Source organism: Caloenas nicobarica, chromosome 4 (assembly GCF_036013445.1).
Source record: "Caloenas nicobarica isolate bCalNic1 chromosome 4, bCalNic1.hap1, whole genome shotgun sequence".
Classification (NCBI taxonomy): Eukaryota; Metazoa; Chordata; class Aves; order Columbiformes; family Columbidae; genus Caloenas; species Caloenas nicobarica.
Genome location: NC_088248.1, coordinates 25,155,398 through 25,181,630, shown reverse-complemented (window position 1 = coordinate 25,181,630; position 26,233 = coordinate 25,155,398). Strand labels below are relative to the sequence as shown.

Sequence of the window (26,233 nt, the reverse complement as noted above, 5' to 3'; positions counted from 1 at the left end):
GCCATACTATGCCATGTTTAAATCTAGTCATGTTTTAGATACAAGCAGATCTGTCTATGATATCTTCAGCTGCTGTTTGATTTATGTTTAAATTGCAACTTGTACTATTTATGTATTTTCGCACAGGATTACTTTTCAAATGAGGATTTCTTTCCAATTTGTTTTGTTGCAGGACGTGTAGATGCCTCTGAGTACAGCCTCAGGAGCGTGGGACGTAGTGAGAGCAGCAGTGGCACTAGATTTGGGACTTGATTTATTTCAACTGCAGCAACACTGGTTTAAACACATGTCAAACAGCTGCTGCAGCTTCTCTCATCAAGAACCTTGTTTCAACCCTGGATTGATGTTTTTGATGTAGATGATTTTGCTGTGGGGCGAGGTGAAGAGTCTTGCCTCTCTAGACTGTGATGGAGAAGGCAGGATTGCAGCAGGGCAGCTGGCTCCTTAGTCCCTCTAAATTAAAAAGTCATGTGGAACTTCCTGAGGCTCCACGTTTGTCTTTGGAATTGTCACAAAAGAGCTTTAAATGTACTTTGACAGGCCAAGGCAATATCTATTGGGCGTGAGGGATGTGCCCTCATGGAGACACAGGGATGAGAAACCATCATGGAGATATTTTCTGAAAACAAAGAGGCTCTGATGCTTTCCCCAGACAAGAGCTTGTTAAGTGTCAGCTGGAGAAGCAGCTTAGAGGCAGAATGGTGGGTGCGAGGGCTGAGGTATCTCCTCGGACCAGCAGAGCAATGATTCAGTCCCCTTAGGTTCAAAGCTTGCATCTCTTGGGCCTAAGGGTCTTGGTTCATGATCCAGAAGCCAGTTGTGTAACTATTGTGCCATCCAGGAAAGAAAACAAAGTTCCCTAGGCCAAAAGACTGGTTGCCAAGTTGCCCAGACGTTCACTGGGTACCAGTATCATGTAGCTTTGAGGTTGAGGAAGGACGAGCAGAAAGATTTACTGCGGGAGGCTATATTTGAGAACTACAGCTGCTGTTGTTTTTCTAGGCTGCTTTGTCTACTGTCATGGCATGGTTTCCTCTCTGCTCTCAGTAATAATAGTAATAGCATTGATTTCATCCTTTCAGTCTTCAAAGAACTGTTTGAATAATAATAAGATAATCCTCCTGACCCCTGGAGAGAAAGATAAACATTATTAAAAATAACCAGTCTTACTGCAGAAGAGATAGATTTGGCAGCAGCACTGAGGGGAAGGGGAAGTTCATTCCTGAGATTGGTGCATGTCAGTAGCCCACGTTCCGTTTGGATGAGTAGCTGTTGATAAAGGAGGAGTGTGGAGAAGAGCATGGCGAAGCAGCAGGCCAGGTAGAGGCCAAGCCTCAGCGGGATCTTCACAGTCCTTGGCAGCAATTCACTTGGGGGTTGTGCCATTGGATTGCTCAGAGGATTTTCAGGATTTTCTTACTCTTGCCTTCACGTTTGCTTTACTCCTGTCTATTCTAGTGCCTCCTAGTTTTGTATTGCCTGAAACTAGATCATGTATCTGTTGCTGAGATTTGTATGGTTTTCCAGATTCTAGCATACAGATGCCTTGATCGTGATGAAAATTGGAGATCCTTTTGTGGTGGTGATGTTTCACAGACAGGTTTTCTCCTTGTAATGCAACTGCAATCTCTGGCTTCCCAGCTGGATACCAGCCTGGGTTATTAGAAGGTGTTTTTTTAATATCAGTGCTGTTCTGTTCTCTCAGTTCTTCCCACCCTGAGTGATTTTGCTCAAAGTTGAGAAGATGAACTGTCAGAAGTAGGGTAAAGGAACATCGGATGCTTTTGCTCTCATCTAAAACTTGGATCCCTAGTGAGTGATGCCATTTGTCAGCAGCTTTTTGCTTTATAACTGCTTTGTGCTGTGACATAATTATCTCAGCATCAGGCCAGTTCTTCATTTGCTTTACACTGACATGTCTTCTGTGTCTCTAGTGATGCAGTGTCAACGCCAGAGGAGATATGATCAAGGGTATTTACACAGTTGAGCATCAATGTATTTTCTGAATGAAGAAATCAGAAGTTACATACATGTGTGATTACTTACAGGGCACTGAAGGAATCTCACATTAATTCAATATAGAAAGATGAGCACTATGAAAAAAATGAACTCAAATCTGTTTTGCCCTGGGTATACAGTCTTACAGATCGCTGTGCTACAGAAAGATGTTCTACCTGGTGTACAATTGGAGGACCCCAGCTCTCTAGTCATCCATTTAATGTATCTCGTGTACAGAGGAATATGAGTATTGATCTAGACCACTAATACATATCACACTTATGTTATAAGCAGTAACTGCATACAAGGACAACACAAGAAATTGTAAAATGTATTCCAGTTCATAAAATTTACCAGTCTATTTCTCTGCCCATGGTGACTCTTAACAGTTACAGTCACTCCTCTGGGAAGCTGAGGAGCTGTGTTTGGATAGTTATACACATATAATATGAAGTGTGTCTTCTCTGTAGACTCTCGTAGCAAATTCCAAATTTCCCCAATTCCATTCCCTTTCTTTTTTCATTTTTTCACTGTTAGACTCTGACTTGAATGTGTTATGACTAATGACATGTCAGTCATTTATTATTATAGCAAAATAATGCATCCAGACAATAGGATTGCACAGAATAAATATCTCCAGCATGAGAGTGTAGTTATCTCCTGGCTTTCCAGAAATCACTGGGAATATGGCTAATGTTAAAAGCTTAAAAAAATTTCTTTCTTTCTCCTTCTTGTTTTGACATAAAGCCTCTGTGGAATGTGAGGCTCCAGTAATAACTCACTGGGCAATGAGGCAGTAATCTCAGATGCTGTAATGTGATTAAGAAAAGGACATACACTTTCCTAACAGGATTATTCATTTATTAAAAATTAAACCCATGTGGGAACACATGATGCATTCAAGTTAGCAAGTATTGGTGAATACTTTCTTGTAGTTTCTTAAGTCCTGGTCAATTTGTGTGAGATGAAGTGACTCCAAATGAAGTCTTGTCTTACTTAATGGCATTGACACTTAAAGATAGTTAATTGTTCCTGTTGAAGACAATTATGTATTGCAGGGCTGTAACGAGGCACACAGTATTTCAGAAACATGCCTATATCATAATGGAGAGACGGTTGCGTTTCTTTGGGTTTCAAGTCTACAGTGAGTTTACATGTAAAAGAAAAACATGTAGTTCTACATTAATTTTCTCATTATACCTAAAAGTAGCTAGTTTTTAAATTGTACTGTTAAAAGGTTTTTTTTTCTTTGAGTCATACAGAAAGATTAATGTACTCTGAAGTCTTGTGACATATTTACCTATTTCAGCTTGATAGCAATGCTGTGGTTTTTTTCAATGATGTCCCATGCTGGAACACAGCTAGGAGAGGATTGGTTAGTCAGAGCTGAATGTGGTATTATGGAATTAAGTTAAAACAACTGTAATAGGGTACACAGGGAGGCCTTTCTAGTCTAGTGTATGGCTCCCTTGGCCAGCATCAGATACCTGTGAAAGAATCTGAAAATAGAGTGAGCATATGGTGGCAGACTGTGACTTAGAGTTATCTTGAGTCAGAGGTGATATTTTTGAGGTTAATAGACTTCAGCAGATTCCTTCTTAGTGAATTTGTCTGATAATACTAGGACGTAGGATGACTTCTGACATGCACAATGACATGAAGCAGGGAGTTTCACAGTCTGACAGAACAGCAAAGGCAGAATTCTCTCCTATTGCTGATTCTGAATCTGTTGTTTGATCACTTAATTTGATGCCACATACTTATTTTACTAAAAAAAAACCCAACAAAAGACAAAAAAACCAAACCAAAACAACAACAACAAACAAACAAAACCACCAAAACAAAACAAAACACACACCAAAAAAACCCCAAACCAAACCAAAACCACACATACACACAAACCAAACCAAACAAACACACAAAACCAAACCAAAAAAAATAAGTGTTTTCCCTTTTCAGTATGCTACTCATTTTATGGATCTCCAGCATATCTTCACTCAAGACAAATCTTTTCTAGGTTAAAAAAAATTCTCAGTCTGTGCAGTTTTTTTTTTTTTCATGTAAGGAATCACCATGTGGTTTGGACCCTTCTTACCACCCTTTTCTATAACTTCTTTACTTGTAAGATGTAAACTAGAACTACATGTAATATTTGTGTAGTGGTTGTGCTGTGAATTTATACAGTGACATAATTAGTCTCTCAGTTTTCTGTAACTTTCCTATTAATTTCCAGCTTAGGACTTGGGTTTTTGCCTCCCTATAATATTAACTGTCTCAAATTCCCATATTGTTTAGAACCTTATTGACCTGATTTTTATTTTTTTGATGTAGGAATATAAAAGTAACAAGATAAACTTTGAGGTAATGACATCAGTTACTGTAAAATTTGGCAGATGTAACCAAGACCAAAACCTTGATGAGCATCAGAAAGAATTTAGAGCCTACTTATGGTTCAGTGTTCTAACTCATTTCTCTTGTCCACAAGCTAGGTAGCAACTCAGGCTGGTTTTATAATCCAAATGTAGGTAGAGCTGCATTGTACTTGCACATCAGCAGACATACAAGATTTCTATGTTTACTTTTCTTTAATTGCAGGTATTTATGAGCCGGCATTTCTTGTATTATTGTGGTGAACCTACCCTGGATGTGAAGATTGCCTTTTGTCAGGTGTGTGTTCCTTACAGGTAAAACAAGGTACAGTATATACTTCATTTTTGCAGTTCATGCCATAATAATAGAAGAAAAAATAGAAGTGAATTTCAGCAGCTTACTGCAAGTAACTGGTTTTAAGAATGAGAGTAAATATAAAAAATAGAATAAAACGTAACAGAAAATATTTTTCTATTTATTTTTATTGTTGTAGTTTTGCTCTTAATAATTTTTATTTTTGTTTTGCTAAAATGTCAGTCTGAGGGTTCTTTTGGGTAAAAATAATAACAGGGTTCAAACAGGAAAATATGTTGGCTGTACTTCCAATGAACTCAATGATAAATCAAACAGAATAACTGTACCTACACAGATACTTTCACAGAATTATGCAAATTAAAACTATTTTATGTTAGTGTTTGTTTTTGTGAGACAGAACCTTTTACATTGTAGTGTGCAAGTACAATTTTCTGTCTCTTAGTCTAGTGAAGGGAGGATAATTGAAATTCTGGGGTTTATATTGTCTCCCGTTGAACACAATGTGCTATTCAGGTTCTGATTTCATGAGACTGCACTGTAGCCAATTCCGTATTTCTGAATTACCCTTCGAATTGTTTGGTCACAATGGTTGCAAGTGTAGAAGTGTAGAAGTGTGAGATGAAGAAAAAATGTATTGATCTGACTGGTTTTTGGTTCTCTTGTGTAGATTAAGTTAGTTAAAATATATATGAGTGTGCTGGTTTGACTGAAAATGAATTAATTTTCTTCATGCGGTTAGAAACCTCTCTTTTTCACAGCTAGCACTCTCATTATTTGGACTTAGTTTGCGAACAAGAGAGAACATCCCAGCACAGAGCTAATGTTTTTAATTGCTCTGGTCTGAGAGCCAAGGACATTCTGAGCGCTCTGCCCACAGGTGTGAGGCATCGAGGAAGGGGGGCATGGATGGGGTGGAGCTTGACTGACATCCAGACTGATCAAGGAGAGTATTCCATCCCATTAGCGTCATGCTTCAGATTTAAGGAGAGTTGGGCCTTCCGGTTTCTCTCTCACTTGCTCTTTCGGGTGTTTTCACTCTTGCTTCCTCTGGTGCACAGCCAGGGGAGTTTTGGGTTGGGACATTTAGTCCAGCCGTTTGCCATTTTGCAAAGGCCTCTGGGCTTTTCTGCCTGTTTTTCCTTTTTTCTCTCTTTTGGATCAGCTGTTCAGGACTGGGGTATCACTTGCTGGGACTGGCTGCTTAGTGTGGATGGAGTTCGTGAGGAATTGCCTTGAGTATGTTTTATTTCTATTTATGTATATATATATAAAAGTAGTGTATTAGTATTTTGTTATTTTATTAACCTGTGTTTATCTCAATCCAAGTTTCTCCCTTCCCTTTTGATTCTCCCCCCTATTGGGGGGGCAGGGAAGGTGTCAGTGAGCGGCTGTCATGGTTCTATTGCGGTTAAACCACAACAATGAGTCACAAATCTATGCACATTTTTCCATTATGAATGAAAAATTACTCTTTTTTCTTACTTCTTCTGAACAGTGCTTTATGTTTTAATTCTGTCTGTTCATAATTTTTTAATAAGATGGGACACTAGCAATCTAACCAGCTAGAGAGACATTAGGGACATTCTTCATTTTTTGAGGGGTAAGAACAATGCCACATTCTTAGAAATGGAAATATGTTAAACGCTGGGTTTTTTCCCTTTATATTACTTCTGGGGTCCAAGTAAGTGAAAGCAGAATTCTAAATAAGAAAAGGGCTATTAGTTGTATGTAAGCATTTAACACAAAAAAAGTGACAGGTGTTGGGAGTTTCACTTTGTGTGTTTTAACTCAAGAGTACTAAATATTTGTTCTGCTGAGAAGGTTGGCTCCGCACTTAGTAAATTGTCAGCTCTAGGATGGGTCTTGGCCATTCAGTTTAATCTCTTTAACTGTCTTCTCTGTCCTTTTTAATCTCCTATTCTTTATGTGCATATGTTTATCTAACTTGCTTAATTTTTCCTCTGTTTTTGAGAAAAGAAAGGATTTCGGCAAACCTAGTATTTTTGTGCTTTTTTACAGAGCTGGCTTGCAAAAAAAAAATTCAAAAATTTGCAAAAATTGTAAAAAAAGGAGGTTTTCCTTAGGCTGTATGAAAAAGAAGTTATTGATGAAAAAGTTACTTTCACTGTGCAGAATACAGTTTTTTGCATAGCTCTGCTTGCCAGCTTCCCTCTCCCTTTTCATTAGACCACAGCAGAGATGTACAGAAACATTTCTATTTTACATGCGCAGAGGAAAAGTACTCTTAATGATTTCCCTTTATATTCTGTGCTCCTTTATTCTGGGCATCCATCAGTGTGTGACCATGTATGGCCAATATTTTCTATCACTGTGCTTCTGGTTCTTGTTTTAGATTCTAGTGGAAACATACTGCTGTAATTATTCCCTTGCTGTTCCTGTAACTTTATAAAAAGTGTTCAGAGGAACATACAGAACCCAATGTGTCTGCAATGTTTTTGTTCAAGTATATGTTATGAAATGAACAGCATTTTGGGTGATTTTTTTATCACTGAATGAAACCGTTTCATCTTTAACACTGGCTGCAGGTACCCAAAGAGGAGTCATCCAATGAATACATGTGAGAGCTACTATCCAGACACTGCAGGAAACAGGATTTTATCCTTCAAACACTTATTGCAGAAATACCTTTTTGAGGCTGGCTGGATGGCCAGGCCCAAAGAATTGTGGTGAATGGAGTTAAATCTGGTTGATGGCTGGTCACAAGTGGTGTTCCCCAGGGCTTGATGTTGGGGCCAGTGTTTAAAAGATGTATAGAAGAGGTTCTTAGGGACATGGTTTAGTGCCAGAGTTAGGTTATGGTTGGACTCGTGATCTTAAGAGTCTCTTCCAACCAAAATGATTCTGTGAAATAATCCAAAGCCTGGTGAAATCAGTAGAAAGATCTATTGAATACACTAGCTCAGTACCAGGCAACGTGAGACCTGCAGTCATTTTTTGAGATTGCAAATGTGTTGCATAATCAGAAATGCAGTTACTGAACTGGCACAAAAAAATGATTCCTAGGGTGGAAACATCTGTATCAATCATAGAAAGCTTCTCTGTTATGAGATTAAGAAATCTTATGTTTTAGTAGGACCTGTAGCAATAGGACAAGGGGTGATGGTTTTAAACTGAAGGAGGGGAGATTCAGGCTGGATCTGAGGAAGAAATTTTGTGACTCGAGTTTACCATGTAAAAGTTCTGCTCCCATTTGAATTTGTGCACCACTGCAGACTTTCTACAAAATGTAGAAGTTGTACTAAAGTGTCTTTTAAAGGTATGATATTGAAGAGTACTCCAATGATTGTTAGTACTGTGGGCATATTTTTCTTGTAATAAATCTTTTGTTGTGATGTCTCTCTCATGGCGTAAAAGGTATAGCTTTTTGGTACTGTGAAAGAACGTGACGTATACCTAATTATAGGCTGTTCCACTTGATGCAGAGCTTGTATCATTGAGTACACTAGTTTTATATGATGAAGTGCTAACTCAGCAGGAAAATAATCTTAAGTGGAGTAAATATGCCATTTTTCCCTGTTTGCAATATGAAAACACCTAAGTCTGGCATTACTGTACATTGCTAGCCAAACGATGTTCTGAAACAGCCATCTTTTTTAAGGCTGAGGAAAATGACATCTGCTTTTCTATTGTAATAGAAAGGTAGGAGAAGATTTCTTTTTCAGGTCTATAGAATCTCATTAGACTTCCATATGGCTGATATCACCAACAGGTTTTATCTGTAGGACCCTACACATTCTTATCGAAGCACAGCATAATGCAGAGTAGTGTATTCTGGGCAGAATAGGACATTAAGATGTAAGTGCTCAATAATAATGTCTAAAGGATACTAATTGGGTCATCCATGTTCCCTTCTTTTAGTTTTGTTTTGTTGTTTGTTTGTTGGGGTTTTTTAATATTCTTTTTAACAACATAAAGTGTATAGCCTGTCAGACTTTCCAAGTTTTCTAAATTGTAGCTGCATTGGTTACCTTTATGTAGAATACAATTCTATGATTTTTACTTGGAGCAGTAGTCCTGAATTTTCTTGTCTTTGAAAAACACATCTTTATTATTAGAATTTTTATGTCACAGTATTTCTGTAGGGCTGCAACAATAATTTTCTTACAGAAAAGCAGGACATGGGTGTACTGAGATGAGAGATCAGGGATCTGGTCATGCACATTAAGAAAACATATCATGTGAATCAGAAATGTAATTTCACATGCTAATTCCTTGGTACGGCATCATCACTAGTCTTTGTTGCCTAACTTAAACAATTTGATGTCCCAGATAGAATACGTCAGCGCTTTTGCTTACTCACATTGGAATTGGTGCTGTGTTGATGCCACTGAAAGTAAACCTTAGAATGAAATTTTAGTTTGCATGTTGAGGGTATTTTTGCAAACTTCTACTTATTTCATGCTTTAAAAAACCTCAAAATAAGACCATTTAAAAAGCTTTAAGTTCTCTCTAGATGTCTTTTTTTCCCTGTGTTCTGCAAACTTGGGTTATTTCCAAAGTCATGCTTATCTGTCTTGAACAATATGTGTATGGACTTCCTAGATGCAATACTTCATCAATAATCATTTTAAAACCACATGATTTTAGGAAACTTTTACACACAGAAAAGACAAGCTTAATTAATTGCTTTGCTCTCCATTGATTGGTTGATTCATCTGGACCATTTTTAAATTTTATCCCTACTTTAATCAACCACTTCAATTACAACTTCAACTAATGCTTTAATCAGATTGGGTGGAATTATTAATAATACTTTAACCATTAAAGAAACTTGTCTTGATGCAGGACATCCTATAATTATGTCTTCTATTTAACAAGAGATTAATTGGTATTCGTAAGCAATGAATGAGCAGTGACCTATATCTTAGATTTCTAGGACAAAAATGATACTTTATAGTAACAAGAGCTGTCTGTTTCTAATGAAAGGTGCAATTAAATTATTCGAATCCTCATAGCCTTTATTTGTAGAAGAGAGAATCTTTTTATTAGTTGTTGCCTTCACAGTGAATACTGTAATTATATAATTGTATTGAGGTGGCTTTTGTTGTTTTTTTTTTTTTAATATTTCATCTGTAGCATAGTTACGTGCCTCTTTACCCTTCTTTTTACAGGAAGCCATGATATGCATTGGGGCATAGCATTTTGTGTAGTCAGTCTTCTTACTACCCTGCTTGCGTAATAGAAGAAAACTTCTTAAAAAATACCTAGTATTTCACTGTAGTTACAGTTTCCTGAGAAGTGTATGCCATTTGAGATATACTGTCTTACCAATACATACAGTAAATAAAGAGGAGCTGTTAATCCCATCTTGGCTCTCACCGTGTGCTTCCACGTTCCCTTCACTACTATTGATAAGTTGCGTGCACTTTCATTTTTTAGTGTTGCAATGTTTTGGCCAACTTTTAGCAATCCCATTTCTCTTTCCTAATCTTAATTGTATCTTGCTTTTCCCCATGTTGTTGCTTCCCTTTCAAATCTGGGGCCTTGGAACAAACAGATTAATACAAACTGCAGTGTCCCCTCTCTTCTTATTTCTCCTGTGACATGTGGGTGCAGCCATTGCTTTCCTCTGTTTTGACACAGCTTCACAGTGTGTCTTTGTGGCTTCCTATTTATGGAGTTGTGCTTGAATAAGACTGTTTCCAAACATTTTTACCTTAGCTTTCTCACCTACTCTTAAATCTTTATTTCCTGTAGTTTCGGCTACATTTTCTGTTTGGATCACTGATTAAATTCCTGTTTATAAAGAAACCTCAGTCTCAAGGAATCTTTTCTCTCAATGTTTCTTCATCAGTCTTCTCATCCTTACCTTCTTTGGTATGATGACCAGGGTTGGATGTTACCTGTGTCGTTGTTGGGGTTTTTTTGGGTTTTTTTTTCAGGCATCTGGGGAATGAGGAATCATTTTGAACTAGTTGTTTTGTTGTGCAGATACTCACATATTGAAAATCTCTTAGAAATCTGACCCAAAATGAAGCAGACACCTTTGGGTCACGGTGGCTTCTGAGCAACACATGATACCACAGATATGAATGAACTACAAAAATCTTGTGCCTGTAATGAAGAAGCAATTAAAAGTAGTTAAAGCTCAGTGAACATGTGGAGGACAAGTGAAGAATATGTAAACAGTGCTTTGCTTTGTGTTTTGAGAAGATACTGATGAAAAGGAAACAGAAGGCAGACATGCTTGTTCTTGTATAATCAAAACTAAGTAAGAGCCAATTCTAGAGCAACTGGGGTTTTGGTATCTCAGAAGAGGTTAAACAATTACAGTGTATTTAAAACAAAACAAACAAAAAAATGGCAACAACAGAAAACAAGAGGAAAAATATAAACCAACAACAACCAACCAACACTTACGAATAATATACTCCATGAATAAGCGTTTTAAATAGAAAAAGAGTACTCCGTTGAAAAAGAGTTTTAAAATAGAATGAACAAAGCCAATATAGTAAAAAAATGAATGATTAATCAATCAAGGTTAAGCTGTTTGCAAGGGTCAGCTGGCTACTTGAAAGGCTGACTTCATAAAAGAGGGTAGATTGTGTCTGGGGGCTAGGGCAAGACTGCTGCAGAGAGATTAAAAGAAGGCAGAGAATTAACCTGTGGGGAGGAAAAAAAAACCCTACTCAAAACACACTAAAATCAGGAAGACTGGGTGACTAATATAATCCTTGGGGGATGAGAGTGAGATAGAAGAATGATAAGATAAAAATCTGTAATACTACACCCAAACACATACACATGATAAAAACCCTACTTTTTGCAGGAGTTTTGATAACTATCTGTGGACTTTTGAGTTCAGGGAGAGCTAGATTAAGTGAGAAGAAGTCTCACTTTATGGTGAGAAAAATAGATAGTATTTCTGCCATAAATGTGGTATATATGGAATACACAATGAAAAATTATTTAATAGGTCTTTCTATGCAAAGATACTTTATATTTCTCAAGTGGGGGCTTTTGAGGCTGTCCAGATCTATGCAGCAAAACCTGTGACCATTACATCCAAAGCAGAGAGGATTCAGTAAATATCTGTTCATCCCAGGATCCTGGCTCTTGAATCTTCTGATAAAATTATGGCTGTGCAAGTGGGAGGGTTGCCATTAAATTAATTGCGTTGTTGACTTAGCAGCTGCACACAGGTGAAGCAGGGCTTGCATGTAGATACATTTTTGGAGCTGCCAAGAAGATTCTGAGGATTTTGTCATGTTTCAGAATTTCAATTTGTATAATCTCAGCATCAGACTTAAGGTCAAATCGTAGCTTTAAAATGTTATCCTTTTGGATCCTGGATCTAAAAGCTTAGATGCATGAGATACTAAGCTGTAAGAAATTGTGGTATTTTGGGCTCGTCGAGAATAGGAGGAATGGTGTTCAGGAACAAAGGTCTGTCCGTGAAAAATAGTTAATATATTTCTTTTATGGGGTAGAAATAGACAAATGGGGATCTAAGGAAACAGTTCCCTTCATAATACAGAAAATAACATCATTTTGTTTCTGTCAGGCTTTTTAACTCTCTCTTTTGCTCTCTATGCTGTAAAACAAAACAAAAGTAAAATAATGTGTCTTGTAGCTGTGCATGAGGCATTAAGTTATTTGAGTTTCGCTGAATTTTTAAGTAGATGTTCTTTAAACACAAGTATCTCGAAGTATTTAGTAATGGTGAGGTTATCTTCTTCCTTCATCTCAAATGCTTGAGACTCGACAGTTCTGTTCTTCTCCCCAGTTGTTAGGATATTAAGCAAGCATCGTTGCAGATATGGCTGTGTGTTTCAGTGACCCAACAAAGAGAGCTATGTTTTCAGTTTTGAAAAACTTTTTCTTCTCTAAGTTTCTCAGTATAGAGGAAGGAGAATGGCTGTTAGGTCTGTTAACATTCTTCAGTTAGTTACTGGCAAAAGAAGTTAACAGTGCATGCATTTTTGTACATGTGAAGTAAAAGTTAAGTTCCAGTCAGTGTTGAATAATGAAATTGCATTGCCCAAACGTTTCTGGAAACCAAGAACAAATGGCACTCAGATGCATACTTTGAGGAATAATCTTTCATGTTACACAGAGGTTTGTGAAACTAGATGTGTTTCGTTCAAAGTGAAAAGAATGGAGAAATTTGCTTTTGTTTCACACCTGCAATGTTTATTATTACATTGGGGCCTCAGTATTGTAGCTTGCCCAAGTTCATTTGAAGCTCACCTAAAAGTGTATTAACTCAGTGAAATTCACTTTCCTAAAAGACCTGTGCGAGACCTTTTGCATCTTCGTTGTGATATCCTAAGAAGTAAACCTGATCACCTTGTATATGTATACCCTCCCTTTCCCCAGTTAATTCTTCATGAAATGCTGCTTTCTAATTTCTTAAGATGTCAGTATCAATCAAATTTGGAAGAAGGTTTTGGTTCAGGTATGTATACAGAAGAGTATATACTGGAAATTCATAGCCCTGTGTTCCTTTCTGCTGTCAGATAATCAAAGCTTTAACTTAAGCTGCTGGTACAGAACTTGTAAGCATTCTATTCCTATTCCTATTCTATTCTATCCTCTTCCGAAGTAGCTTACATGGTGTAGATGGGGTGGCAGGTGGCAAAAAGAAAAGGAGGGGTGATATTAACTGCTAAACCAACACCAAGGTTTCCAGTAGGGGCTTGAGTAAGCACTGAAAATGTAACAGAACAAGACCAAAATGTGGTGTGTAGGTTTCTTGAAGATCAGCAATGTGGATTTGAAGGCTTTGAGAAGAACCTTTTCATCAGAGCTTGAAACTAAATCAGATATTGAAGTGCTCTTATTAAAAGTATGAATTTTTTTGTAAAGGCCAAAGCCTTTTTAGCTGAATTTTAGAGTGAAACAAAACTTTCTTTTCATTGTTTTTATTGAGGAAGTGGCTGTTGTGTCAACTGGAAAATGGTTTATGATTTGATTACATGTCATCTCAGTTTGGAGATCTGATCAGATATTATTAATCCAATAACACTGTTAAGTAATTGATTTGGGATTTGATTTAAATTACAAACATAACAAAGATAATTAATTATTCATCTCCTGGTTCTTATAAAAGTAAGCAGTATTTTGGCCTTATGCAGTAGAGTTTTTGTGTTTTAATTTTGCTTATTTAGGCTTTGGTAAAAATAAGCAGAATATAGAGAGTAGGTTTTCTGGTATTTTATTAGCAGTGGGATTTTAAAGGGAGGAAGCAAATCAGTAGATGATCTGGAGACTGGTTGGCCTGTCCAGAAAGCTGAGGTGTTTGTCACTCAGAGGAGGCATTCTGGCTTGGAGTGAACTTCAAACTAAATCAGCCTGTCTTGAATTTTATAAGTAATTCTTGGTGTTGGCCTTTTCTTTCAAAGTTCCTTGTCACAGAATCACAGAATCACAGAATGTTAGGGATTGGAAGGGACCTCGAAAGATCATCTAGTCCAATCCGCCTGCCAGGGCAGGAACACCTAGGTGAGGTTACACAGGAAGGCGTCCAGGCGGGTTTTGAATGTCTCCAGAGAAGGAGAATCCACAACCCCCCTGGGCAGCCTGTTCCAGTGCTCTGTCACCCTCACTGAGAAGAAGTTTCTTCTCAAATTTAAGTGGAACCTCTTGTGTTCCAGCTTGAACCCATTACCCCTTGTCTTACTGTTGGTTGTCACTGAGAAGAGCCTGGCTCCATCCTCGTGACACCCACCCTTTACATATTTATAAACATGAATGAGGTCACCCCTCAGTCTCCTCTTCTCCAAGCTAAAGAGACCCAGCTCCCTCAGCCTTTCCTCATAAGGGAGATGCTCCACTCCCTTAATCATCTTCGTTGCCCTGCGCTGGACTCTCTCCAGCAGTTCCCTGTCCTTCTTGAACTGAGGGGCCCAGTACTGGACACGATATTCCAGATGAGGTCTCACCAGGGCAGAGTAGAGGGGAAGGAGAACCTCTCTTGACCTACTAACCACCCCCCTTCTAATACACCCCAGGATGCCATTGGCCTTCTTGGCCACCAGGGCACAGTACTGGCTCATGGTCATCCTGCTGTCCACCAGGACCCCCAGGTCCCTTTCCCCTACACTGCTCTCTAATAGGTCATTCACCAACCTATACTGGAACCTGGGGTTGTTCCTGCCCAGATGCAAGACTCTACATTTTCCCTTGTTATATTTCATTAAATTTTTCCCCGCCCAACTCTAGCCTGTCCAGATCTCGCTGGATGGCAGCACAGCCTTCTGGTCTGTCAGCCACTCCTCCCAGCTTGGTGTCATCAGCAAACTTGCTGATAGTACACTCAATTCCCTCATCCAAGTCATTGATGAATATATTGAATAGTATTGGTCCCAGAACTGACCCTTGAGGCACTCCACTAGATACAGGCCTCCAACCAGACTCTGCCCCATTGATCACGACTCTCTGGCTTCTCTCCTTCAGCCAGTTTGCAGTCCACCTCACTACCCGATCATCCAGTCCACACTTCCTCAGTTTTGCCGTGAGGATGCTGTGGGAGACGGTGTCAAATGCTTTGCTGAAGTCAAGGCAGACCACATCCACTGCTCTGCCATCGTCAATCCACCTTGTTACGTTTTCATAAAAGGCTATGAGGTTGGTCAAACACGACTTCCCCTTGGTGAAGCCATGTTGACTGTCCCTGATGACCCTCTTATCCTTGATATGTCTTAAGACGGCACCAAGGATAAAGTGTTCCATCACTTTCCCAGGGATGGAGGTGAGGCTGACCGGTCTATAGTTGCCCGGGTCCTCCTTCTTGCCCTTTTTGAAGACCGAAGTGACATTTGCTTTCCTCCAGTCCTCAGGCACCTCTCCCGTTTCCCAAGACTTGGCAAAGATGATGGAGAGTGGTCCAGCAATGACTTCAGCCAGCTCCCTCAGCACCCGTGGGTGCATCCCATCTGGACCCATGGATTTATGGATGTCCAGATTGCTTAACTGGTCCCTAACCCAGTCCTCATCAACTGAGGCAAACTCCTCGATTGCCCTGCCTTCCTCTGGGGCCTCAGGGGTACAGGGCTCCTCAGGACAGCCTCCGGCAGAGTAGACAGAGACAAAGAAGGCATTCAGTAATTCTGCCTTCTCTGTATCTTCTGTCACCAGGGCACCCACCCCATTCATCAGTGGGCCTACATTGCCTCTGGTGTTAGTTTTATCTGCCATGTATTTGAAGAAGCTCTTTCTGTTGTCCTTGACCCCTCTTGCCAGGTTTAATTTTAAGGAGGCCTTAGCTTTCCTAGTTGCCTCCCTACATCCTCTGACAACAGCCTTATATTCTTCCCAAGTGGCCAGCCCCTCCTTCCATGATTTGTAAACCCTCCTCTTCCACTTGAGTTTGCCCAGCAGTTCCCTGTTTAACCACGCAGGTCTCCTGGCTCCCTTCCTTGACTTCCTGTGTGTCGGGATGCTCTGATCTTGAGCTTGGTAGAAGCAGTCCCTGAATGTTAACCAACTATCTTGGGCGCCTTTACCTTCAAGCAGCCTTGCCCACGGGATTTCCTCCAGCAATTGTTTGAAAAGGCCAAAGTCGGCCCTGCTGAAGTCCAGGGTTGCAATTCTGCTCGGTATTCTGCTCCCACCACAGGAGATTCTGAACTCCACCATCTCATGGTCGCTGCAACCAAGGCAGCCCTCAACCTTTACTGCTTCAACCAGACCCTCCTTGTTAGTGAGGACGAGATCCAGCAGCGCACCTCTCCTAGTTGGCTCCTCCACCATTTGCATCAGAAAGTTATCATCAATGCACTGGAGGAACCTCCTAGACTGAGGCTGGCTGGCTGAGCAGTCCTTCCAGCAAACATCAGGGTAGTTAAAATCCCCCACGACAACCAGGGCCTGTGACTGTGAGGCCACTCTCAGCTGCCCGTAGAAGGCCTCATCAACATCCTCACTCTGATCTGGTGGCCTGTAATAGACTCCCACAACACTATCACCCCTGCCAGCCTGCCCCTTAATTCTCACCCACAGACTCTCAACTCGCTCCTCAACCGCACCTGGACAGTACTCTATACATTGTAGTTGCTCTCGCACATAAAGAGCAACTCCACCACCACGCTTGGCCGGCCTGTCTTTCCTGAAAAGGGCATAGCCATCCATGACCACATTCCAGTCATGTGAGCTGTCCCACCATGTCTCTGTTAATGCCACCAGATCATAATCTCCTGACCGAACGCAGGTTTCTAACTGTTCCTGCTTATTCCCCATGCTGTGCACATTGGTGTACAGGCACTTCAGGGAGCGAGCCGAGTACACCGATTTCACCTTAGGGGCCTGAGGGGCCTCCCGGTCTTTATGGCTCACAGATTTTTTTTTTTTAAGTAGACAGACTTAAAAATAAAATATTAATCTAAAAAGAAAAAAAGAAAAAAAAATCCAAAAAAATAAGATGGTCTTTACCTTTCCTGCTTGCACACAGTTAGGAGAGGATTGTTGTAGAATGATCTGTTTTCCACTGGTCCTAAGGACACTTCTGTGTCTTACTGTTTGTGGTCTTCTGTGCCCCATTGATCAATATCACTTAATTGCTGCTGAAGCAATTGCATACATTAATTATCCACACAACTGAGATACTACAGAGGGGTTCTCCTGAGCTGTTTTAATTGATTTTTAAGACGTTCTTGGATTTCAAATAACCGCCATCTGGAACTGCGGTAGTTCAGAAATTGCATTGTAAGCAGCATGGGATTCCTGAGGCCAGCAGTTCACAGGCTCAGTCTGACTTTAAAAAAAGGAATTTTTATGTGTACAGGACACTAAAGGTAGAATGACAAAGTGTCTTTTCCTGTGTAGCCTCCATACCATATGTTGAACTGTAGAGTAGCTTGGGAGGGAGGGTGCAAACAAGTCATGGCTGGCCTGGCTCACTCAAGACTTAACACAGTCATCTGGCTTGTTTAAAAGAGTTGCTGTATCTGTATTTCCAGAGGACCTAGCCACAAGCCAGGATCACTAAGGAATAAAATTATTACGCTGATGCTTAACATTGGTTTCAGAGTATTGGGTGTTAATGCTGAAGATTGTCTGCATTGTTCTGATAATGACATCGGAAAAACACAAGCTGCAAATGTGTTTGTCTAGCCAGATGGAACTGGAATTATTTCCTGTCTGTCAGGAGCATATTACTAAAATAAAGTCTCTCGGTTCCAGGTCTGTTATGAATAGCTGAGCTGGCCAGATTTATGCATGTCTCTTCATGTAGTGGAAGGAGTTTTAAAACTAAGGCTACGTACTGTGAATCAGATGCAGTCTGGAATTATGTCCCTTTAAATCGAAAAAATAATAGTTGCCAAATCAACTTTACGTTTTTCCCTGCCCCATCAAAATTCAATATAGTATTCTGTAGTCTTATAATGTGGCTGATTATTCAGATTTTTTGGAGAAAGCAGTTATAATAGAGCAAATAAGAAAGTTTAGAAGCTGTGTTTGCGAGGACGGAAAATGAATGCACAGGCAGAGAAAGACACATGCAGCAGGAAAATATATTTGAGATTTGCTTCTGTTTATAGAAGGTATTTGGAAAAGCCTTGACTTCCATAAATCAATCGTCAAATACTTGAAGATAGATCTGTTGTTACATGTCGAACTTTTGCATCCTGTGCTCAGTACCACATAGTGCAGGATCCAAAATTACAAACACTAAATTCTGATTTTTAGCTCAAAGTTACTATGTACTTTGCTGATCTGAGCCCACTAGTAGTCATGAAACAGTTATAATGTAACTTTGTCTATTGTAATTATATGAATTTGGGCAAGGTCACAGCTCTGCAGTGCTGGCTTCAGTGCAAGCATAAAATGTTTACAGTAACTTGTCTTTGTGTCATGAAAATTAGCCTTTGCTTAGGACTAATGCATTTGTCAGGTCACAAGAGCAACTTTTATGTTGTTAAAACCCCAGAACATGGGAAGATTGCCTGAGCTAGTGCATAGTCTCCATGATACCGAACCATGTCAGATCACAGTTCATCTCATAAACTGCTGTTTCTTCTGCAGCTCCTGTTGAAAGGTTCTCAGGGCCTTTATCATATGCTCAGGGAAAGCTTTAGCACTCGTGTGAATGGACTTACTTGCTTTATCTGACCAATGACAAAGAGCCTAATTCCTGTGTCTCTTGTCCCATTTCTACACTGATCTAAGCATTTCATTTTAAAATAAGGTATTTATTGCAGTACAAATGAGGGCAGAATCAGCATGAATACATAAGCCAGTAGACATAAAGCAGCAGTGACGAAAGGCAGAGACCAGTAGTTGAGGGTAACTGTCACAAACATTGGCTGGAGAATTTGCTAGCTTTCTTTCATTGGTGGCTTTTTATTGTAACTTCCTGGATGAAAGAGGGTTTGATAAAGTCTTTGGGAGCATGTGGGGATTCATATGTAGATCTATGAAAATGAGTCTAAAATGACAAGAACTTACATTGAAAAATTAGATTGTGTTTCATCAGTATTCTGATGTTTTACCAGCCTTGGTTTCTGTGTTTTTTCCCCTCCTCCCTTCCCCCTTTTCCTTCTTTTGTACAACAGGGATTTGGGAAACAAGTGGATGTGTCATATATTGCCAAACATTACAACATGAGCAAAAGCAAAGTTGACAACCAGTTCTACAGTGTGGAAGTAGGTGACTCGACCTTCACAGTTCTCAAACGCTACCAGAACTTGAAACCTATTGGCTCTGGGGCTCAGGGAATAGTTTGGTAAGTATCAGCAGTTTTTCTTATGCTTTTAAATAGGATTTGCCTTTTACATTTCTTCACAGTTTGCTAGCCTCAGACATTGTCTAAAATTGCAAAAATAGCAGTCAGGCAAGAGACATCCTGAGGCAGAAGGAGCCTAGTGGTTCTCTAATAAATTCTGCTGGTGAGAAAGATAGCGCTGAGTTTGTTTCTCCATATAGCAAACTGCAACTAGCTAGATAGCAGGAGAAAGATCTTATCATAATTGACAACTGTGGTGCTATTTCTAGAGGCAGTGCAAATAATATTGCAAGTAAACCCTGCAATTTTAGTCTTTGTACAGTAAAAGTCACTAAGAGCAATAGAGAAACTTGTCACATCCCGTAACATTCTCAAGTATTCAGAATGGAAGCCTTTTAAATCGAGGTAACTGCTAATGTTTCCTTTATTCCTTAAAAGAGACGTTGCAATGATGTGAATAATGCGAACGAAAGACACAAATGCAGTAGCTCTCCTAAATAATACGACAGGCTTATGGAATGCAAAATTATTATGTTCAAAGGTTGCGATACCCTGTTTGGCTTTTTAGAGATGGCTTTTAAATTGCAGTGGCTTGTATTTAAATGTCTATGTGCAGGCATTGGTTACCTGTTTAAATACGAGGCATTAGGGTAACTAACACCACTTTTTATCTATAACTTAATCAGAGATGAAGTCTAATTCCATCTGTTGTTTTTTTCTGACTTTGATGTGGTGTGTGTTAGCTTACAGTTGGAGGCAATGGTAAAGTAACAGGTTCCATTAATCCAGGGGCAAGTGGGCTTCCATGGATCATTGGCACTATAATTAGCAGTGTAATAAAAATTAGCAAGACATCCTTAGGTCTCAGTCTGCCACTTTGAGTATTTAGTATACTTTGAGGCCACACAAGTCCAAAGATTGATCTAAATTATCAAGTACTTCATTTTGTATTTTAACCACAAAAGGGCTAAAGGTTAGTTTAAAATCAGTTTTGGGAAAGAAACATACTTTGTTTTAAGTCCTATTAATGTTCATTTTGCACTGTTTATCCACATTCATACATAGCAAGAGATGTTTTTTGTTACTATATTTGATTTAGATGAAAACAATTTTATTGAACCTCTCTGCAACTGAATTGCTGTAGTGGTCAATTATGAGCAGCAAAAAACCATAGAAATTCAGTTAGATAAAATCAGTAACATCCTGTGAATTTGTCTTTCATACTGACTTGACAGGCAAAAATTAAGAATACCTTAGAAATAAAAACAAATGAGTAAACAAATAAGTTCAAGTGAAAATTAACGTGAATCTCCTGAAATAGCTGAGCAGCATGGAGAGGCCATAAAAGGCCTTTTACAGTTTGGATGTACAGATGTAGCAGTATTACATGATAGATGGGGAAGATAATGAACTTTTTTGCTTAGTATGTATTATGTTGTAATCTACCTGTCATGAGCGATAATTTATCAGAAATACATTAACAAACTGATTGAAGCATGAAGAATCAATTAGTGAAAAAACTTGTGAGATAAATACATGTAGTTTAGCTAAAGGAAGACAATACATGATAAAATAATCTTCAGTTGTGTTTCTAATTGCATAATAATTATATAGTATATAACAGTAAGTTTACACAGTAACCTTAAATAGTGTAAGTTTCTACTGTAGAAACTTAAACTATTCAGAAACTATAGGTATTTTGATGCATATAGGGTTACATCTAGAAAAAGCAAATCAATTTAGGAGAAAAACGTGTGGAAAACCTGTCTGTTTGTGGAGTGCTGCTGGCTGTGGCGAGTGAGTTGTCTTGCCCTGCTCCTCTTGTTCTTTCACAAAGAACAGTCATGAGGAGAGCCTCTGTGAAAACAGTGGGAAAAACCTAGGTCATCCTTTCTTTTAGATCCAGTGGTTCTGTTCATGCTGAATGATTTGTTGTCTGAGGAGTGCAGCAGATCTGGGATGCGGTTCTGTTTCTTAGTGCCAGAATTCACAGAAGTGCAGGAGCTGAATCAAAGAGTGCCAGAAGTTGCAGCCAGTGACCTGCTTCTTGACTAGTCTAAATTTTTGCAGCTGGCAAGTGCTGGAAGAGCTGAGCTGCTGATGACTTTTCTGCTTTTAGTACTCAGCCACACAACTGTAATTCCCATATCTTGAGGAAAAGGGAATAATTTAATAGTAGCTTTTTCAGTAATTTGACATCAAATCTCTCATTACTAATCTTGTGCAAGATGTTTCATGCCTCAGCACTAACTTCAGGACCGAATTTCACTTGCTTTTCTTAAAAAAAGGAGACTCGGGGAGACCTTCTCACTGTCTACAACTACCTGAAAGGAGGTTGTAGGATGGAGCGTGTTTAAAATTATATTATTTAAAATACTAAAATTACATTTCCCAGGTAGCAAGCGATAGGACAAGAGGAAATGGCCTCAAGTTGTGCCAGGGGAGGTTTAGCTTGGGTATTAGGAAAAAGTTCTTCACAGAAAGGGTTGTCAGGCATTGGAGCAGGCTGCCCAGGGAAGTGGTGGAGTCACCATTCCTGGAGGTGTTTAAAAGACGTTCAGAATGAGGTTCTTAGGGTCATGGTTTAGTGCTAGAATTAGGTTAGGTTATGGTTGGACTCAATGATTCTGAGAGTCTCTTCCAACTGAAGCAATCCTATGGTTCTATGATTCTACGATTCTATGCTAGCTCCAGCTTTCATGTTCGCTTGGATGTGGGACCCCACATGCCCAGCATGCCAGCTGCCTTTGCCCCTTGCCAGGTACCTTTGCCCCGGCAAGCTGCCTGCAGCCCAGGAAGTAATTGTGGAGGCAGAGGGCGTTGGAGGAGAGACACAATATTTTTCAGGCTGCTCTTGGAAGCCAGTGTTGCAGGGTTCATAGGCAAAGCCACAGAGTATTGAAGTCTTTCTCACACAATTCTATAAATAGATATCAACATAAGTAAGAGCAATTCAGTGAAAAATAGTTCATGTCTTGGAACAGAAACAGGCACAGGAAGCACGGAATGGGGTTATGAAATAAATGGGGACTTCATTTGACTATTTGAAAAATTACATCAAAGATAAAATAATTTTCTTGATACAGAAGCATTAAGGTAAAGATATTAAAGTCTTGAGGGGATGATAACTTATTAAATTATGTGAAGAAGAGCAAGCCATATGGTGTGAGTGTTAGTTATAATTGTCATTGTGCCCATGCGAAATAACTACAGACTCGTTGATGAAGGGGTGTTGGCTGTAGACATAGTGCATTCCATATCTTCAGGAATTAATGGTAGGAGCTTTCAATGGGATTTGTGTTAACTATGTTCACAAAATTATTTTTGCCAGCAGGAAGAAAAAATACTGCTTGGAATCTCTTGAGCAGGGAAGTTGCTCTTCACTGCAAAAACTGCTCTTAATGAAATTGTAGATTGTTTGCTCACTGTACCCACAGCGCTGACATCTGTGAGAAAGACTATGCAGGGTGCATTTGCATAAACTTATCACATTGTTTTAGACATGATGACGATAGGACATAGGTAAAACAGAGCTTGCAGTATATTAGACCAGGCGCTATAGTTGTAAAAACTACTCAGGCTTTTAATGACACACATTGAGCTTTAAGTCTGATAGAAACAGAAAACTTCAAAGATAAAATGAGTTGAGAACAGTTTTCTGAGTTTAATTAGATACATGCTACTTAAACCACTGAGAGAAGCATTAGTTTGTACCTCTCTGCAGTGTTAGAAGGGAGGTGACAGCTGCCTTATTTTACAAGAGGGAGAGAGAAACAGAGGTCGCTTTAAGCCTGTAGGGATGGATGATTTAGAAGAGGGTGGAGGGAAAGGGATTCTCATGTTCTATAAAATCAACAAAAACATGCTGATCGTGGAGTGAGTGGTTTTTTTGGTTTTATAAATGAATGCTTTTTGCCTGGAAGCAAAGCAGTTATCTGTAGGTTTTCTGCTGTGGTTTGCAAGCTTTCATTTCTTATATTTGCTGTGATATTTTGATACTGCCTCTGATGTCTAGGAAAATGATGTTGTATAGGAATATTCGAAAAGCAATTTGAAGGGGCTGTGATAGTTTTGAATTTATGATGGAAGAAAGGATGAAGTCCAGTTTTCCATGGCAGGTAGTGAAAAGATCACTTAGAGGCTTGAGGATACAAGTAATTAAAATCTCAAAAGCAGCTTATGGAAGACATTTGGCCTGGTTTATGACTGCATTGGTGCCTACACCTGTGTGCATTCTCAGGAGAAAGTGTTGGCTTTGAAGACAAAGTTGTCTGGGTGAGTATCAAACAGATGAGTCTGCTGTGTTTCAGCTGAAATTCTGAATTTTATCTTGCTCTTTTGTGAAGAGTGAAGACAGGCTTTCATGTTGTATGATGTTGGGATGTGGTCTAATGACATGTCAACTGGACAGAGGAGTGTAAACTGGGAGGTGATTTATGTTATCTAGTTTATGCAAGAGGTTTTTGTAATATTTTTGGGGGAGTATGGGAGCAGGAATGATGTTTTGAGGATGTTTTTGGAGAGCCCTGGTAGTTTTTTAGTAAATGCATTATAAATTTAGAAAGGTATCTCATTTGTAAATATAGAGGAGTCTATAAATATATCCTTGAAGAAGTAAATTGGACTTTTTTTTTAATGTTGTTTATGGTTGTGGGAGTTTGCTTCCTTTTTTTTTTTTTTTTTTTGTCTCGGAAATAGTTTTCGAGCCTGAATAGGAAGGAGATTGCAGTGTTTTTGTCTTCCCTGTAACAGGTAGAGCCAGCAAGTCAACTGCTAGCTTGCTATGTTGTCTAAGGTTCTCCTTTGCTGATTTAAATGTAATTTGGTGATTGAATCCTAAGAAGTGCAGAGTTCTTCCAAACAGGCATTTATGATGGTGGTGCTTGTTGTGGCTATGTAACTGCTGATTATTTTCCCTAAAGTAATCACCATAGCATTCAAAGGCTAGGAGCAGGAATGCAACAGATTCTGTGCAGTACAAAGGGGTTTTTGTTGCTGTTCTTCTGGGAGCTATCATAGAGAAGTGTCCTGTTGTGTCATGATACTGGTCATGGAAGATTTGTGAAGACGGAATTGGCTAAAACTTCCTCTTACTCTCTGTATATTCATGTATACTAAGAAAATTATTATAGGGATACCTCTTCCATCCCATAGATCTCTGCTAGAGGTCTGTGAAGAATATGAACATAGTCAATCAATAGAACTACATAAAAATAGATTTTAATTTAGTATGACTGTGTTCTGTGTGGAATGTGCCTGCAAATAATAAAGAATATGAGATCCTTGAGTTTGCAAAAACACTTGAGCTCTTTTTTATGTTGGTTATCCTTCAGTTTTGATTTCATGTAGCACAATTGACTCCTGGTCTTGAGTATAAGGCTCCAAAGCGATATTGCAGTGGGAATAACGGTAACAGCAATAGAAAAGAGGAGATGACACCTCTGAGCATAATCAATGATGAGCCCACACTGATCAAAGAAGAATAGTTTATGTATTTTCTATGGTGCAATGGAAAAGAGAATAGTGGACAGTGTCTTGCAGTTAATGCACAACTCTGTTGCTATTGTTTAGCTGGACACTGGCATAATAAAGTTGTCAAGAGATGAAGATATTTCTCCATCGTGACCCTGCTATCCCAATTACATTGTTTTGGTTTCTTTGTGCCACTAAACTGAAATACTGTGTTCCCTGACAGAGGTCAATGTTTCCTCTTGTATAAACCAGCACAGTTCCATTGATGTTCAGAGGTGTCGTCACCACAGGATAGATCACCAATTTTCCTCAGAAGAGGAGAAGAATGAATACATGTAATTCAGAGGAGAAACAAAGTGAACCATGTACCCAGATGTGCCTAGAATTTTGGTGGCCCTGAAGGGAGTGGCAGTGTTAATTTTGTCAGTCCCAGTCTTTCCTGTGAATCAGTACTGAGTGTTTGTTGTGAATTCAGTTGTGTTTCAGTTACACAGTCGCATCTCAGACTTTCTGTGCTTATTCTGTTGGCTGGCACTGCAGATTTATTCTGTTCTTTAAAAGATCCTCCAGTGTGTATCCATTAGTTCAGCTTGTGTCCTCATGCTGTGTGCTTTGCTGATGTGCCTTGACACTCTGCTCCTGAGGAGGTTTTTGAAGACAAACTTTAGAGAGTTTTGGAAGTGTTTTGTGCAAGAGTAATGTGGAAAATACCTGTCAGTTTGTACTGTGAACTATTACTGTACTGTTAGTGAAATAAGCCTGTAAATTTAAACAAATTCTCTGATCCTTCCCAGTGCTAATATCTCCTACAATGGCAAAACCTGATGAGATTTTTTTTTTCTTCTGAGAATAAGTGCTTTAAATGATTGCCAGTATTTTTTTTTTCCCCACTTCAGAAAGTTCCGAAATGTTGAAATACCTCTGAGTAAACTCACAGCAAACTTCAAGCCTCACTCATTCATCTGTATGTGGCAGAATTTTTCTCCAGTTACAATTTACATTCACATTGTAGCATTGTTTGGATTTTTTTAGCATATCATTAGTCTGAAATGCCAGAAATTTAGTTGCGTGTGTTCAGTTAACCATAGATCACCATCTGATGTACATCTGGAACAGCACATTCTGGTTTGTCATTCTGATACATCTGTGCCTTGACTCTTCAAAAAGATAGCAAATTTCCCAATTGCGTTTGGAATCTGGATCACCGGCACATGAATTTTGAGGTGCTGAGAAACTCCTGGTGGGAACAGCAAGTCTTCAGTAGCTCTGGAATTGGGCTCCATAATACTGAGGGAGGATGGTATCTTAAGTTAGTCAGATTTGTGTTTCTTAAGGTGATGCTGTTAGAATTTGCATAGTAGCACATATTCAGAGACAGTTTGCTTGGCTGTG

General features: G+C 39.2%; 1 protein-coding gene across 5 annotated transcripts in view; it reads left to right on the top strand.

Annotated features, from left to right (window-relative positions):
* The first annotated feature begins 4,599 nt into the window (after nucleotides 1-4,599).
* MAPK10 (mitogen-activated protein kinase 10) overlaps nucleotides 4,600-26,233 on the top strand; it is an 86,102-nt gene continuing 64,468 nt past the window's right edge. For 2 of the 5 annotated variants that reach the window (XM_065633385.1, XM_065633384.1), the window contains exons 1-2: nucleotides 4,600-4,665; nucleotides 19,200-19,369. In XM_065633385.1, the coding sequence (XP_065489457.1) occupies nucleotides 4,600-4,665; nucleotides 19,200-19,369 (236 nt within the window). Of the gene's footprint in view, nucleotides 4,666-19,139; nucleotides 19,370-26,233 lie in introns of those variants that run through there. The other 3 variants (XM_065633387.1, XM_065633386.1, XM_065633383.1) reach the window with 2 other exon arrangements.